Below are 16,025 nucleotides of genomic sequence, written 5' to 3'. Positions count from 1 at the left end.
TAAAGAGTGAGTATTTTGCACAATTTTTTTAAAATTAATAGATTTAAATTTTTAATTTTGTTTTATTTTATTCTAAAGGTGGATAAATCAATGCAGATGATATGGCAGGACTATGCCGAGTGCATAAAAATTAAAAAAAATGTCATAACCAATCGGAAATATAGAAGAAATTTGCTTCAAATATCATTATTACTGCACTTCAACAGGGTATTAGAGCTTTGTCTATATATCAACCTGCAATGATTTTCCACCTTTGACTTATACTCTAGAGAAATACTTCGAATTACATTAAATAACATGTATTATTTTACTTAGAATAATTTTACTTATTTGATAAATTACCAAACTAACTTGAGAAGTATTGAAAAAACAAAAAAGAAATATAGATTTAAAATACCTAACACATAATTAGTACCCTAATTTTTAACACCATTTTATTTAAAACAAATTGTATTTACATTTTCTATTTTTTTTATTTTAGATATATTTTTTAAAAATATACCGTTAAATTATTTTCCGATGAACCCATTGTATCGGAGGTGACCAAATTGCTGGAGGCCCCATTTACACCAACATTTGTGACACTACCATTAGCGCATGTTATAGTCGTGATGCCTGTCTGTTGTGACATTGTCGTTGACGGCGGTTCCCAGGCTTTTTTCTTGTTATTATTTTCCGCCGAATGGGGTGAATTTTGTGACAGTGAATCGTTTTCCAATTCATCTTCTTCATAGAGTTGACCATTTGCGGAGGCTCGAGAAACAATGCCTGGAAGGAATTACAAAAAATGTGAGTATATTTTGAGGAATTAAACAAATCTAAATTATTAAAATCTTATTTCATAGATGCCCCTGAAAACTAAACTGAGGAACAGAGGTTATTTTTATAGGAATCCCCCCTAATCGAACTTTAGGAACTGAAAAGCGCTGAAAAAGTCTGAGAACCTCAGTGAACTGAGGTTGAATTTTTTTCTATAGAAAAAAATCACCGATCCTCAGTGAACTGAGGTTGAATTTTTTTCTATAGAAAAAAATCACCGATCCTCAGTGAACTGAGGTTGAATTTTTTTTCTATAGAAAAAAATCACCGATCCTCAGTGAACTGAGGTTGAATTTTTTTTCTATAGAAAAAAATCATCGATCCTCAGTGAACTGAGGTTGAATTTTTTTTCTACAGAAAAAAATCACCGATCCTCAGTGAACTAAATTTTTTCTATAGAAAAAAATCACCGAACCTCAGTGAACTGAAGTTGTAACTGAGGTTGAATTTTTTTCTATAGAAGAAAATCACCGTACCTCAGTGAACTATGGTTGAATTTTTTTCTATAGAAAAAAATCGCCTAACCTCTGTAAACTGAGGTTGCATTTTTTCTATAGAAAAACATCACAGAACCTCAGTGAACTGAGGTTGAATTTTTTTCTATAAAAAAAGTAACCGATCCTCAGTGAACTGAGTTTGCATTACTTCTATAGAAAACCCCAGCGAACCGCAGTGAATTGAGGTTGATTTTTTTTCTATAGAACCTAATCGAACCTTAATAACTGATGTTTCAATTAATTTTCCTTTACTTACTTCTCACAGTGGCCGCATAATTCTCCCTCTGTCTTTCCCGCTCTCGTTCTCTCTCCAAACTGGCAGCCAACATTGCCGTGGCACCCATACCCATATTGCTGCTTAAACTACTACTCGGTGTCGGATGATAAATGCCACCATTACTGATTGGATTCGCCATCGAAATATTTCCATTATGTTTCATATGGAGCACCGAAACATTACCGCTGGTGACAGTGGCACCATTACCATTTCCCGCCACCTTTTCATGGGTAACCAAATTTGCCGATGATACAGTACTGTGGCCATGACTATGGACACGATTACGGCCCAATGTGGGCGAAGTCTTCCGAGCCTTATTTTTATAGCGCACAATGTAGCAGGTGAGGGCAAGGATAATGAGTATGAATAGGGCCACAATTATGCCAAACATGCCCAATATGCTGTTACTCCATGAGGCCTGGGCCAAGGCCACACCTTCCATTGTAACCGATACGGGGACTGAGGTGCTGCGTGGTGGTACTCCTGTATCTGTGGCAATGGCTATAAGGTGAATTGTCGATTCATTTAGAGTTTGTAATTGCTCAGGACGCATGTAAATGTTTCCTGTATTGTCTATTTCAAACAGCCCGGCATGTTGGCCCCTCAACGATAATTCCAATTTATCATTGCGATCACCATCTGCCGCCTCAACTTTGCCGATTACCACACCATCCAAAGACTCCGAGCGGGATTGTAACGTTTGCTGTAAAAGAAGGAAGAAGAGAATTGTTAACCAAAATCCCTTGGAGTTTCCAGGAATACTTACACTTTTTGGCACCACAAACTCATAATGGGTCTCACGAAATCTTGGCTCCCAATCATTGACATCTGTCACCTCCAGCGTCACCTCAGCCGTGGTATTTGTCGTACCATCTGTGGCCACAACTTGAAATTCATGCCGCGTCATTTTCTCATAATCCAATGCCTTGGCCAATATCACCTCACCCAATGAGCCGACCGTGAAAAATTCTGCATTCACCGGATCTGGTATATTGTACTTTAAATGTTTTCCTGGTTTATTTGTGGGCAAGGCCAATATACGATTACCCACTGGGGTGTCTTCACGTATGCGCATAAAAAATTTCTTTTGGACAAATGTCAGGGCACTTAAATCACTGTGGGTACCAATGCCGGGTCTTGACAATGTAACCGTTGCCAAAGCATAACGATCGGGATTATCGATTTGTGTTGCCTTGACGACCAGAGTAGCACCATTTGTTAAATCCGAATATCCAATGGGTGTGAGTAGGGTAATAACGCCATTGTGTGGATGTATGCGAAAATATTTGGTGTCCTGTGACTGGACAATCGAATATTGTATGGGTGCACAAATGCCCTCATCCTGATCGATAGCTTTCAGGGGTTCGGGGCGTATTCGCAAATCTCCGGGCCTTCCATCGGCCGGCAAATCGGCACTATATGTTTCTCTTAGAAATTTCGGATTTTGATCATCGGCGTCGGTGATAACAACTCTTAGGACTGTGTCGGAATATTTCGGTGGTGTGCCCTGATCTTGCGCCCTCAACTTGACTGTGAAATTTTGCATTTGTTCATAGTCCAATGCCTTTTTCAGTACCAATGTACCCTCTAAGGGATTAAGGAATTGTACATATTCAGAATAGGGCCCTGGCAGTACTTGGTATTCGACGGTGGAAAAGGGACCCTGTTGATCGGCATCTTCAGCCTTGGCACCTTGCAGAATGCGTGTACCCGGTACAGTTACCTCGGATAGGGTAAGGGTATATGGGGTTCCAATCCACTGTGGTGCATTATCGTTGATATCAATCACTCGAACATTGACTGGTATAACGAAACTCTGGAAAAAACAAAAAGAAGAAGAAATATAAATATTTTTTCAAGGCCTATCGAAGATCCGTAAGTATTGAATTAAAAAAAACAATTAAAGTAATTAATTTAACACAACTTTCTTTTTAGATTTTGCAAGCCACATGAAAGACAACACATCTCCAGGTTATGGCATCCTCTCCACATCTCGAATTCCTGATCTCACCCACCCCATCGGTATATTTTTAATGACTACCAAGTCATTCGATAACCTCCGCTAATTCGAAACATTTTAATGTTCTTTACCTAGTTTTGGCTTCTTGTGTTAACATTGGCAATAACAACAACAACAACGATATTTCCCTTGCAATTGAAATACTTGCCGGGTAGGAGAAGTAGAGGCCAAAACTAAACAAACAACACTCCATGTAATGGCTAATCTAAGGAGAACAATCTACAACTGAAATAAAACTCACACACACATAACACCATGACGATGACGAGTAATGACGACACAATGGTCAATGAACTCATATGTAAACAGCAATCACGCTTCTCTTATACAACTACAACAAACAAACAACTTGCCGGTATAGTTCTAAAACTTCTAGAGTGTATGAGAACATTGAATACGAAGTTGTAATACTTATAGCAGAGTTACAGGTTAGTAGTTCCTAAGAGGTGGTCATATATTTGTAGAACTATTTCAAGAATTCACATATTCGGTTTAATGTATGTAAATGTGTGTGTGCGTGTGTCTGTGTGTAGTTATTGAGCTATTAGAAGCTTTTCATTCAACACATTAATGCCGAATGTTTGAAATAGTTTGCGGAGTGTGGTTGAATGAGTGGTAGGATGGTCGGTGGCCGTATGATGATTTGTGAAATGAAATCAAACATCCGCACCAGGGTACAAGGCAAATGTGAAACACTATGGGGCTTGTGAATTGTGATGAAGATAAGACAAGGGGTGATATTTTTAAAAATTATCAAAAATTTTTCATGGATGTCAACCTAATGTTCCGGAGACTGGATTTTGTATAAAAATTTTTTCAAGTCCAAAATAGGCGCGGATTTTTATTTTAAAGTTCTAAAAATAGGTGTGTACTTTTAAAAAATTTTTGTTCAAGGTCCTAAAATAAGCGTGGATTTCTGAAGCATAATTTTTAAGGCCTTAAATAGTTGTGAATTTTCTAAAGAATAATTTTTCAAGGTCAGAAAATAGTAGTGGATTTTTAAAGAATATTTTTTCAAGGTCCAAAAATAGACGTGGATTTTTAAAGAACAAAATTTTTTTTTAAAAAAATCTTGTTCAAAAAAAAAAAATCTTCTTCAAAAATTAATTTTTGAAATATCCAAGCCATAGAGGAAGGATCTTTGAAAAAATCTTCAAAAAATTCTTTTTTTTAAATGTTCAACCTCAGAGGAAAAATATTTGAAAAAAATCTTCTTCAGACTTTTTTTTTTAAATATCCATGCCTCAGATGAAAGGATCTTTGAAAAAAATCTTCTTACAAAATTCTTTCTTGGAGAAAATTCTTCTTTAAAAAATCCACGCCTTAGAGATTTCTTGGAGAAAATTCTTCTTTAAAAAATCCACGCCTTAGAGATTTCTTGGAGAAAATTCTTCTTTAAAAAAGCACGCCTCAGAGGGTTGGAATTTTGGATAAATTTCTTCTTTAAAAAATCCACGCCTCAGAGGGTTGGAATTTTGGATAAATTTCTTCTTTAAAAAATCCACGCCTCAGAGGGTTGGAATTTTGGATAAATTTCTTCTTTAAAAAAATCCACGCCTCAGAGGGTTGGAATTTTGGATAAATTTCTTCTTTAAAAAATCCACGCCTCAGAGGGTTGGAATTTTGGATAAATTTCTTCTTTAAAAAATCCACGCCTCAGAGGGTTGGAATTTTGGATAAATTTCTTCTTTAAAAAATCCACGCCTCAGAAGTTTTGAACTTTGGATAAACTTCTTCTTAAAAAAATCCATGCCTCAGAAGGATGGACATTTGGAAAAAAATTCTTTAAAACATCCACGACTTAGAGGGATGGTTCTATGGAAAAATTTCTTCTTTAAAAAAACACGCATCAGAGGGATGGAACTTTGGAAAATTTTCCTCTTTAAAAATTCTAGCCCCAGAGGGGCTAAAACATTTCTTCTTTAAAAAATCTACACCTAAGAGAGTTAGACCTTTGAAAAATTTCCATTTTTCAAAAATCCACGCCTAAGAGCGGTGGACGTAATGATGGATTTTTCTAATCCAGGCCTGTGTGCGATTGACCCTAGCGAAGTATTCAGAGGGGTGGACGGAATTATGGATTTTTTTATCCAAGCCTCAGTGTGATTGACCTTTGGAAAATATTCTTTAAAAAATCCACGCCTCAGAGCGATGAAAGTACCTTGGAAAAAATATTCTGAAAACAATTCTAGCCTTTGAGAAAATTTTCTTCAAAATAATCTATACATCAATATTTTTGTAAGCCCTAAAAACTCTCTGACAGGTGTTAAATATTGTTGTTAGTGGCTTTATTTTGTGGAGTCTCCTTTGTGTTTTTTTTGGCTATCACCTCCTGTTTTCACACTGAACCGTCGAATGTTGGCACTTGTGTTAAGAACTTTTAATGATAACATTATAACGTGTATGGATATTGATTACACCCGACAAAAAATCACAGTTCAAATGAAAAACGAAACGAAAAAATCATTAGTGATTTTTAATCACCTTCATGTGTGACTTGAACTGTCATCTTGTTTCGAGTGTATTTCCCCCTTCCCGATTGTAGGTTCCTCGAAAACTCTTTCAAGACTTTTTGCAAAATAGCTTTGCTCGTTAAGAAAATATGACTGCCATGCAATTCGGGTGGTGTTAGCGTGACGGTGCGTGTATAGGATTTTCGATGTGGCCACACAAATCACAAGTTAACAGGAAGTCTAAGAGGGTCTAATTTATGGTTAGCTATAAAAGAAAATGCCGGCATGACACCCGTAGACACACATACACACACCAGCGGCCTACACTTGGCCAAGGAAAGTGGTAACATTTTTCCTGCTGCAACAACAACAACAACAACCGCATTGTTAACCTAATATTTGTTTTTTTTTAATTGTTTCTATTTCTGCTCAACAAAGTGAAACTTCACGGGGTGAATGAATTCTAATGTTACACCCTTTCTATTTCACTGCAATTTGTTGGAGTTTTAATTTTAAGTTTTTTTTAGACTTTAAATATAGGCGTGTAGATTTTTTTGGGACGAACAGAAATAAAATAAAATTTTATTGTTGTTATTGCATGCAGTTGGAAAAAAAAACTCAACAAACTAACAAAAAAGTTTGATGCAGTGTTACAATTAAATTTCCAAAATAATAAAAACTGAAATTAGTTAATCTCCATTGCAGGCCATTGCACTTACCGGATCTGTGGAATGGCGTCGTATACAAATAACATTTACATAGATGGAAGAGGGTCCTGTCTTTCCTTCTTTATCCAGCTCCACAGCCAATGCTAAGTCCTTAGTACCCGGTACAATTTCTACAGGAGCATCTTTTTCACGCAGAGCCAGATTGATGTCACCATTTTCCAAATCGGGATTACCATTGATGCGCAGCTTACCAATTATCGTGCCAATATCTAAATCTTCACTGGCCAGAAAACTCTCCGCCGAACCACCACCTTCCAGATAGCATCGTGAATCGAGTATAGCACTTTCGACAGCTGAAATGGGAGGTAAGGGGAAACAAATTAATAATTATACAATAAATAAAACTGAAATCAAATTTTTCTATTTTCAGAGATATTCGGAAGAATATTGGCGGAACAGAACAATAAGGTATCAACAATTTTTCATTTAGAAGTCCTTCGTAAGCGTAGATTTTTCCATCCATCTGAGGCCTGAATTATTTTAAAGAATATTTTTTACCGTGGATTTTTTTAAAGAATGTTTTTAGGGTTCCTTAAGAGGCGTGAATTTTTTTAAGAATATTTTTTAGGGTTCCTTAAGAGGCGTGGATTTTTTTTAAGAATATTTTTTAGGGTTCCTTAAGAGGCGTGGATTTTTTTTAAGAATATTTTTTAGGGTTCCTTAAGAGGCGTGGATTTTTTAAGGAATATTTTTGAGGGTTCCTTAAGTGGCGTGGATTTTTTAAAGAATATTTTTTAGGGTTCCTTAAGAGGAGTGGATTTTTTTAAGAATATTTTTTAGGGTTCCTTAAGAGGCGTGGATTTTTTAAAGAATATTTTTTAGGGTTCCTTAAGAGGCGTGGATTTTTTAAAGAATATTTTTTAGGGTTCCTTAAGAGGCGTGGATTTTTTAAAGAATATTTTTTAGGGTTCCTTAAGAGGCGTGAATTTTTTTAAGAATATTTTTTAGGGTTCCTTAAGAGGCGTGGATTTTTTTAAGAATATTTTTTAGGGTTCCTTAAGAGGCGTGGATTTTTTTTAAGAATATTTTTTAGGGTTCCTTAAGAGGCGTGGATTTTTTAAGGAATATTTTTGAGGGTTCCTTAAGTGGCGTGGATTTTTTAAAGAATATTTTTTAGGGTTCCTTAAGAGGAGTGGATTTTTTTAAGAATATTTTTTAGGGTTCCTTAAGAGGCGTGGATTTTTTTAAGAATATTTTTTAGGGTTCCTTAAGAGGCGTGGATTTTTTTAAGAATATTTTTTAGGGTTCCTTAAGAGGCGTGGATTTTTTTAAGAATATTTTTTAGGGTTCCTTAAGAGGCGTGGATTTTTTTAAGAATATTTTTTAAGGGTTCCTTAAGAGGCGCGGATTTTTTTAAGAATATTTTTTAGGGTTCCTTAAGAGGCGTGGATTTTTTAAAGAATATTTTTTAGGGTTCCTTAAGAGGCGTGGATTTTTTTAAGAATATTTTTTAGGGTTCCTTAAGAGGCGTGGATTTTTTTAAAAATATTTTTTAGGGTCCCTAAGAGGCGTGGATTTTTTTAAGAATATTTTTTTAAGGACGTGGATTTTTTAAAAAATGTTTTTTTAAGGACGTGGATTTTTTAAAGAATATTTTTTAGGGTTCCTTAAGAGGCGTGGATTTTTTAAAGAATATTTTTTAGGGTTCCTTAAGAGGCGTGGATTTTTTAAAGAATATTTTTTAGGGTTCCTTAAGAGGCGTGGATTTTTTAAAGAATATTTTTTAGGGTTCCTTAAGAGGCGTGGATTTTTTAAAGAATATTTTTTAGGGTTCCTTAAGAGGCGTGGATTTTTTAAAGAATATTTTTTAGGGTTCCTTAAGAGGCGTGGATTTTTTAAAGAATATTTTTTAGGGTTCCTTAAGAGGCGTGGATTTTTTAAAGAATATTTTTTAGGGTTCCTTAAGAGGCGTGGATTTTTTAAAGAATATTTTTTAGGGTTCCTTAAGAGGCGTGGATTTTTTTAAGAATATTTTTTAGGGTTCCTTAAGAGGCGTGGATTTTTTTAAGAATATTTTTATACCCTTCACCGTGGTATTATGTCTTTGTACATATGTTTGTAACAGGCAAAAATACTCGAGATAGACCCATGGTTCCTTTTGAGAATATGCATAGAATCACTTTCTGAGTCGATTTATGCATGTCCGTCTATCCGTCCGTCCATGTATTTTTGTAAACAAAGTACAGGTCCAATATATATTTTCGTCCGATTTTATGTAAATGGTGCACCAAACTCCCTTAATATCTATCGATTTGCACGAAATTTGGCACAGCGTAATGAATTAGGTATATAATGATGTGTGTTAAGTTTCCTGATAATCGGTTCAGATTTAGATATTGCTTCTATATCTGACCAAATGAAAAATTTAGTATTGGTTGCACAATGACATGTTTATGGATCCAATTTCATTTTAGTGGTCATTTAAAAATGCGTTGAATATACCCAAATTGGTAAAGGGTATCATATAGTCGGGCCCGTCCGATTTCACTACTTTCCTTACTGGTTTAATACATATTTTGGAAGTATACTTTTTTAAGGCCCATAGAATTTGTGGATTTTTAAAGAATACCTTTTTAGGGAATTTTGAAAAATATTTTTTTAAGATCTATCGAAGTCTTGGATTTTTTAAAAAATATTTTTCCAAAGCTCCATCTATGCTGCGGAGGCATTTTCATCTCCCAAAAATCTATAATCTATCCACAAATTATAATTTATTTTTATTTTCAATATTTTTTTTTGGCAAACAATGCAGATTTGTTACGTGTGTGTGTTCGCTAATTTTCTTGTATACCTAAAGTCCATTCGTTAGTCATTATAAATTATATTTGTTTAGGTTTTTATTTTTTGCTTTAATTTTGGTTCTGCTCTATTAAAAATTCACATTATTTGTTGTAGTTTTTTTTTTTTGTTTTGTTTTGAAAAACTGCATAAATATGTAAAGGGTAATCTTTTTTGAAATGATGGAGTGGATAGATCATAATGCTTCGAATTTTATAGTGTCGATAGATTTACTGTCATATCAATTTGGTGTCTCCTTAAAAGATTGCTAACTTTTGATAACTTCGAGCTTAGAGGAAAAACCAGTAAGGAAAGTAGTAAAGACGGACGCGGCCGAATATATACAATTCTGAAATCTATGAAAAATTGCATGTTAATCGAACGGACTTGGTCGATTTCATATTTCAAATCGAGCACAATTATGTTTGGGAACTACGCAAATGTAAATCTGGACGCATTTGAGCAACCAATAGGTATGCTGCAGCACAGTGAGCTGTCCAAAATTTATCTCGATCGGAGAAACGGTTATTACTTGGTGCACAATTTGCATCAACTCACACGAAAATATAGAGCGAATATATCAATATATGCACACACATTGAGTCTAGAATGGTGTGTCTTAAGTTTCGAGAAAATCGGTTTAGATTTAGATATAGCTCCCATATATATTTTCGTCCGATTTATGTTTATTACATAAATCGGACGATAATATATATGACATATCTACCCGATTTTCTCGAAACTTAAGACACACCATTCTAGACTCAATTCAGTACGTCATGCCAAATTTCGTACAAATTGAATGATATATGGGGACTTTGGTGCACCATTTGCATTAAATCGGACGAAACTATATATGGGAGCTATATCTAAATCTGAACCGATTATCACGAAACTTTACACACATCATTCTAGACTTAATTCAGTACGCTATGTCAAATTTCGTGCAAATCGAAAGATATATGGGGATTTTGGTGCACTATTTACATTACATCGGACGACAAATTTTCTCGAAATTTAACCGAAACCGATTTTCTTGAAATTTAAGACACACCATTATAGACTCAATTCAGTACGCCATGCCAAATTTCGTGCAAATCGAAAGATATATAGGGGCTTTGGTACACCATTTACATTAAATTGGACGAAAATGTATATTGGAACTATATCTAAATCTGAACGATTTTCAGGAGTCTAAATACACATCATGCTAGACCAAAGTCAGTACGCTGTGCCAAATGTGGTGCAAATCAAAAGATATATAGGGACTTTGTTGCACCATTTATATTAAATGGGTCGAAAATATATAAGGGAGCTATATCTAAATCTGAACCGATTTTTCCCAATTTCAAAAGGGTTCATCCTTGGGCCGAATAAGTGACCGATGTCAAATTTCATCCAGTTCGAATCTTAAATACGACCTGTACTTTGTTTAGAATTTAACATGGACAGACAGACGGACTGACGGACATGCATAGATCTATGCATATGCATAGAATCACATTCTGAGGAACCATGTGTCTATCTTGTTTCCTTTTGCCTGTTACAAACGTATGCACAAAGAAATAATACCCTGTACCACAGTGTGGTGAAGGGTATAAATATGTCTCATCGATGTATCGGTTTTATTATTTTTGGGATAATCATTTTTGAGTCGATTTCAAATGTTAGTCCGTCCGTCATTCGGTCTTGTGGACTATATCTCTCATTCTTTCAAAGAAAGTAACCAAAGTGGCTGTAACTTTTTACGATAGACAACAGGCAAGATCCGGTATTATTTTTTTCTTCCTACCTGAATTTTATCATGACATCGACGGCCATTAATAAGTATCCGAAACAGATTATAGATATTTTAAATGTCCACATTACGGTGGAGCGGGTTTTTTCTTATAATTAATATTTTGTGTCAATGTCTGTACATATAGATACATATATTTACGCATGTGACCATGCCACGAATTTCTTATTTCTTATCTGACATAACCTCAAATAGCACTAATGCAATAACGGAAAAAATCAAAATAAATTAATTGACTAAGGCAATTTATATTAAAAAATTTAATTAAAAAAATAATCAACGAAGCACACCGAAACCAAAAAAAATGTTATTTTAAGACAAACATATATTTTTGAAATTAGTAGTTGCCATTACAAAATAGACGTCCCGAAAAAAACCCCTCTTGTCACCGACTAAAAAATATATCAAAGTCACTGAGAAAGACAATTTTTATTTTAGTTTTTTTTTTTTTAAGTTAGTAAATTCATTAAACAACTGGAAATATTGAGAGTTAGACATTGTTGTTGTTGCGGCTGTTGCAATATTACGCAGCTCTAACCCCTTACCCCTCGTTGTTCCGCAATGCATGTTTGGCGAGACACTGCCGCATATTTAGAGCCAGAAATCATTGAGCCAGAACGTAATATACAGAGACTTTGTATCATCGTTTGTCATATGACAAACACTTCATATGTACATACATACATAGGCACATGTGTGCGTATGTGTATGTATTTGGAGTATGCAACATGTAATGAGTCTGGTTTCATATGCATGACTGCCATTTGCTAGGGAGTAGTTATTTTTTTATTATTTATTTTATATTTCTTAAATTAAGTCAATACCTGAATTGAACTCCCCCATTCAAATTACAAAAATTGACTTCATTATGCAAAGCATTCTTTGGTTTATTTCCCAATTTTTTTTTCATGAAGAGTTACATTTTTATTTTCCATTTTGAACCTCTCCCATGTTATAAATATAATTAGATATTAGGGTGGAGGGCGTGTAAAAAATAACTTGTAGGTATAAGCATAAGAGAAAATTTTTCCATCTTGTTATAGTCAATCAAAATGGGAACACTCAAAGGAAAGGCTAGGGAAACCTGCTATACAGAAGCCTGCATTAATACCTAGGAGTGGTGACAATGTATGTCCAAAACTTCGAAGCTCTATCTTAAATACCTATTACGATATCTATAGTATATTCCCCAGATCAACGGAGAGGCGAGCATATCGATATGGCTAAATCGACATAGAATGTTTACACCCTTCACCACTGTGGTACAGGGTGTTGTGTGTTTGTGCATATGTTTGCAACAGGCAAAATGAAACGAGATATATCTATGGTTCCTTTTTAGAATATGCATAGAATCACTTTCTGAGTCGATTTGCATGTCCGTCCGCCTGTCCATGGTAAATTGTAAACAAAGTACAAGTCGCTTTTATGATCCGAATTGGATAAAATTTGGCACAGCTCATTTATTTGGCCCAAGGACGAACCCTATTGAAATTGAGAAAAAGCGGTTCAGATTAAGATATAGCTCCCATATATTTTTTCGTCCGATTTTAGGTAAATAGGACACCAAAGTTCCTGTATATCCTTCGATTTGCCTAAAATTTGGTGTTGCGTATTGAATTAAGAGTAGAATGATGTGTGTTATGTTTTGTGAAAATCGGTTCTGATATAGCTCCCAATATATATTCGTCCGATTTAAGGTAAATGGTGCACCAAAGACCCTAAATACCTTTCGATTTGCACGAAATTTGTCATAGCGTATTGAATTAACTCTGGAATGATGTGTGCTAAGTTTCGTGAAAATCGGTTCAGATTTATATATAGCTCCCACATATATTTTCGTTCGATTTATGGTAAATGGTGCACCAAAGTCTCTATATATCTTTCGATTTGCACGAAATTTGGCATAGTGTACTGAATTGAGCATAGAATGATATATGTTAAGTTTTGTGAAAATCGGTTCAGATTTAGATATAGCTCCCGTATATATATTTTCGTCCGATTTAATATCAATGGTGTAATAAACTCCCTGTATATCATTCCATTTGCATGAAATTTGGCATAGCGTACTGAATTGAGCCTAAAATGATATGTGTTAAGTTTCGTGAAGAGTTTATTTATTTATCCTCTACCCTAATGTTCAAAATGTCTGTTTTATTCAACATATGCGCTCACATAGTTTGTATACCCACCCATCCCGCAGAGAAAATTAATTAGCCATAAAGTAATTGTGAAAATCTTTGTTGTTTATGCTCGAATTGAACATCGTATTGAACTATAAATTAAAACGAACGAAAGAAACAAATAAAGAAGAAGAAGAAAAAAACATGAAATAACATTTCGTAAAATAAAAAAAACCAGTAAGGAAAGTAGTAAAGTCGGACGGGGCCGACTATATGATACCCTTCACCACTATGGGTATATTAAACAGGACTATTAACATGAAATTGGATGAAATAAAATATGTGATATTTATCTAAATGTGAATCTACCTAGATCTATCCATAAAGTATGTACCTATATCGACTTCAAACAAATATAAATATGTCATCCGTTGGGCTATGTCTGTACTTCTAGAAAACGCAACTAGTAATTCTATGCTCAATTTTGTAAGTTGTGCAAAATTTGATGTCAATCTGACTACATGAGGAGTTTGATGCCCAATTTACTTGAAATCGGGCGAAAATATATATGGAAGTTCTATCCAAATAAAGGATGATTTTTTTGAGGTTAGGATTTTCATGCATTAGTATTTGACAGATCACGTGGGATTTCAGACATGGCGTCAAAGAGAAAGATGCTCAGTATGCTTTGACATTTCATCATGAATAGACTTACTAACGAGCAACGCTTGCAAATCATTGAATTTTATTAGCAAAATCAGTGTTCGGTTCGAAATGTGTTTCGCGCTTTACGTCCGATTTATGGTCTACATAATCGACCAAGTGAGCAAACAATTAATGCGATTGTGACCAAGTTTCGCACTCAGTTTACTTTATTGGACATTAAACCAACCACACGGATGCGTATAGTGCGTACAGAAGAGAATATTGCGTCTGTTTCTGAGAGTGTTGCTGAAGACCGTGAAATGTCGATTCGATGGAAGATTTTACGCAAAGATCTTGGTGTAAAACCGTATAAAATACAGCTCATGCAAGAACTGAAGCCGAACGATCTGCCACAACGTCGAATTTTCAGTGAATGGGCCCTAGAAAAGTTGGCAGAGAATCCGCTTTTTTATCGACAAATTTTGTTCAGCGATGAGGCTCATTTCTGGTTGAATGGCTACGTAAATAAGCAAAATTGCCGACTTTGGAGTGAAGAGCAACCAGAAGCCGTTCAAGAACTGCCCATGTATCCCGAAAAATGCGCTGTTTGGTGTGGTTTGTATGCTGGTGGGATCATTGGACCGTATTTTTTCAAAGATGCTGTTGGACGCAACGTTACGGTGAATGGCGATCGCTATCGTTCGATGCTAACAAACTTTTTGTTGCCAAAAATGGAAGAACTGAACTTGGTTGACATGTGGTTTCAACAAGATGGCACTACATGCCACACAGCTAGCGATTCTATGGCCATTTTGAGGGAAAACTTCGGAGAACAATTCATCTCAAGAAATGGACCGGTAAGTTGGCCACCAAGATCATGCGATTTGACGCCTTTACACTATTTTTTTTGGGGGTACGTCAAGTCTAAAGTCTATAGAAATAAGCCAGCAACTATTCCAGCTTTGGAAGACAACATTTCCGAAGAAATTCGGGCTATTCCGGCCGAAATGCTCGAAAAAGTTGCCCAAAATTGAACTTTCCGAATGGACCACCTAAGACGCAGCCGCGGTCAACATTTAAATGAAATTATCTTCAAAAAGTAAATGTCATGGACCAATCTAACGTTTCAAATAAAGAACCGATGAGATTTTGCAAATTTTATGCGTTTTTTTTTTAAAGTTATCAAGCTCTTAACAAATCACTCTTTATTAAGCGATTTCAAACAAACATGTCACAGGTTAGGTTATAGTAATCTCAGAACGTTTTGTTCCTATCAGCCTTGGTGCGTCAATTACTTAAAATCAATCTATAATAAAAGGGAGCTATATCTAAATTTGGACCGATTTTCACGAAACAAGCCAGACATCACTCTAGGCTCAATTCAGTACGTTATGCCAAATTTCGTGCAAATCGAAAGATATATAGCGACTTTGGTGCACCATTTACATGAAATCGGACGAAACTATATATGGGAGCTATATCGAAATCTGGACCGATTTTCTCGAAACTTTCCAGACATCTCTCTAGGCTCATTTCAGTTCGTTATGCCAAATTTCGTGCAAATCGAAAGATATATAGCGACTTTGGTGCACCACTTACATGAAATCGGACGAAACTATATATGGGAGCTATATCTAAATCTGGACCGATTTTCTCGAAACTTGGCAGACATCATTCTAGACCTAAAGGATTAGGCTGTACCAAATTTCGTGCAAATCTAAAGATATATAGGGACCGTTTACATTAAATCGGTTAAATATATATGTGGGAGCTATATCTAAATCTGAACCGATTTTTCCCAGTTTCAATAGGGTTCGTCCTTGGGCCGAGTGAGTGACCTATGCCAAATTTCATCCAAGTCGGATCATAAATGCGACCTGTACTTTGTTT

General features: G+C 35.3%; 1 protein-coding gene across 1 annotated transcript in view; it reads right to left on the bottom strand.

The window, feature by feature from the left end:
- Window positions 1-465: 465 nt before the first annotated feature.
- The window catches only part of LOC133321441 (protocadherin Fat 4-like), a 29,679-nt gene continuing 14,119 nt past the window's right edge, over window positions 466-16,025 (bottom strand). Inside the window, exons 2-5 of the mRNA XM_061530528.1 lie at window positions 6,786-7,087; window positions 2,360-3,409; window positions 1,573-2,296; window positions 466-768 (exon numbers count right to left, since the gene is read on the bottom strand). Coding sequence (XP_061386512.1) covers window positions 491-768; window positions 1,573-2,296; window positions 2,360-3,409; window positions 6,786-7,087 — 2,354 coding nt within the window. The 3' untranslated portion in view covers window positions 466-490. The remainder of the gene's footprint in view (window positions 769-1,572; window positions 2,297-2,359; window positions 3,410-6,785; window positions 7,088-16,025) is intronic.

The sequence above is a fragment of the Musca vetustissima genome, unplaced genomic scaffold, assembly GCF_032173495.1.
Source record: "Musca vetustissima isolate MV318-11 ecotype Yass unplaced genomic scaffold, APGP_CSIRO_Mvet_v1 utg22549, whole genome shotgun sequence".
NCBI classification, from domain to species: domain Eukaryota; kingdom Metazoa; phylum Arthropoda; class Insecta; order Diptera; family Muscidae; genus Musca; species Musca vetustissima.
The sequence above is the reverse complement of the archived record's forward strand: the minus strand, read 5'-3'. Positions and strand labels throughout refer to the sequence as shown.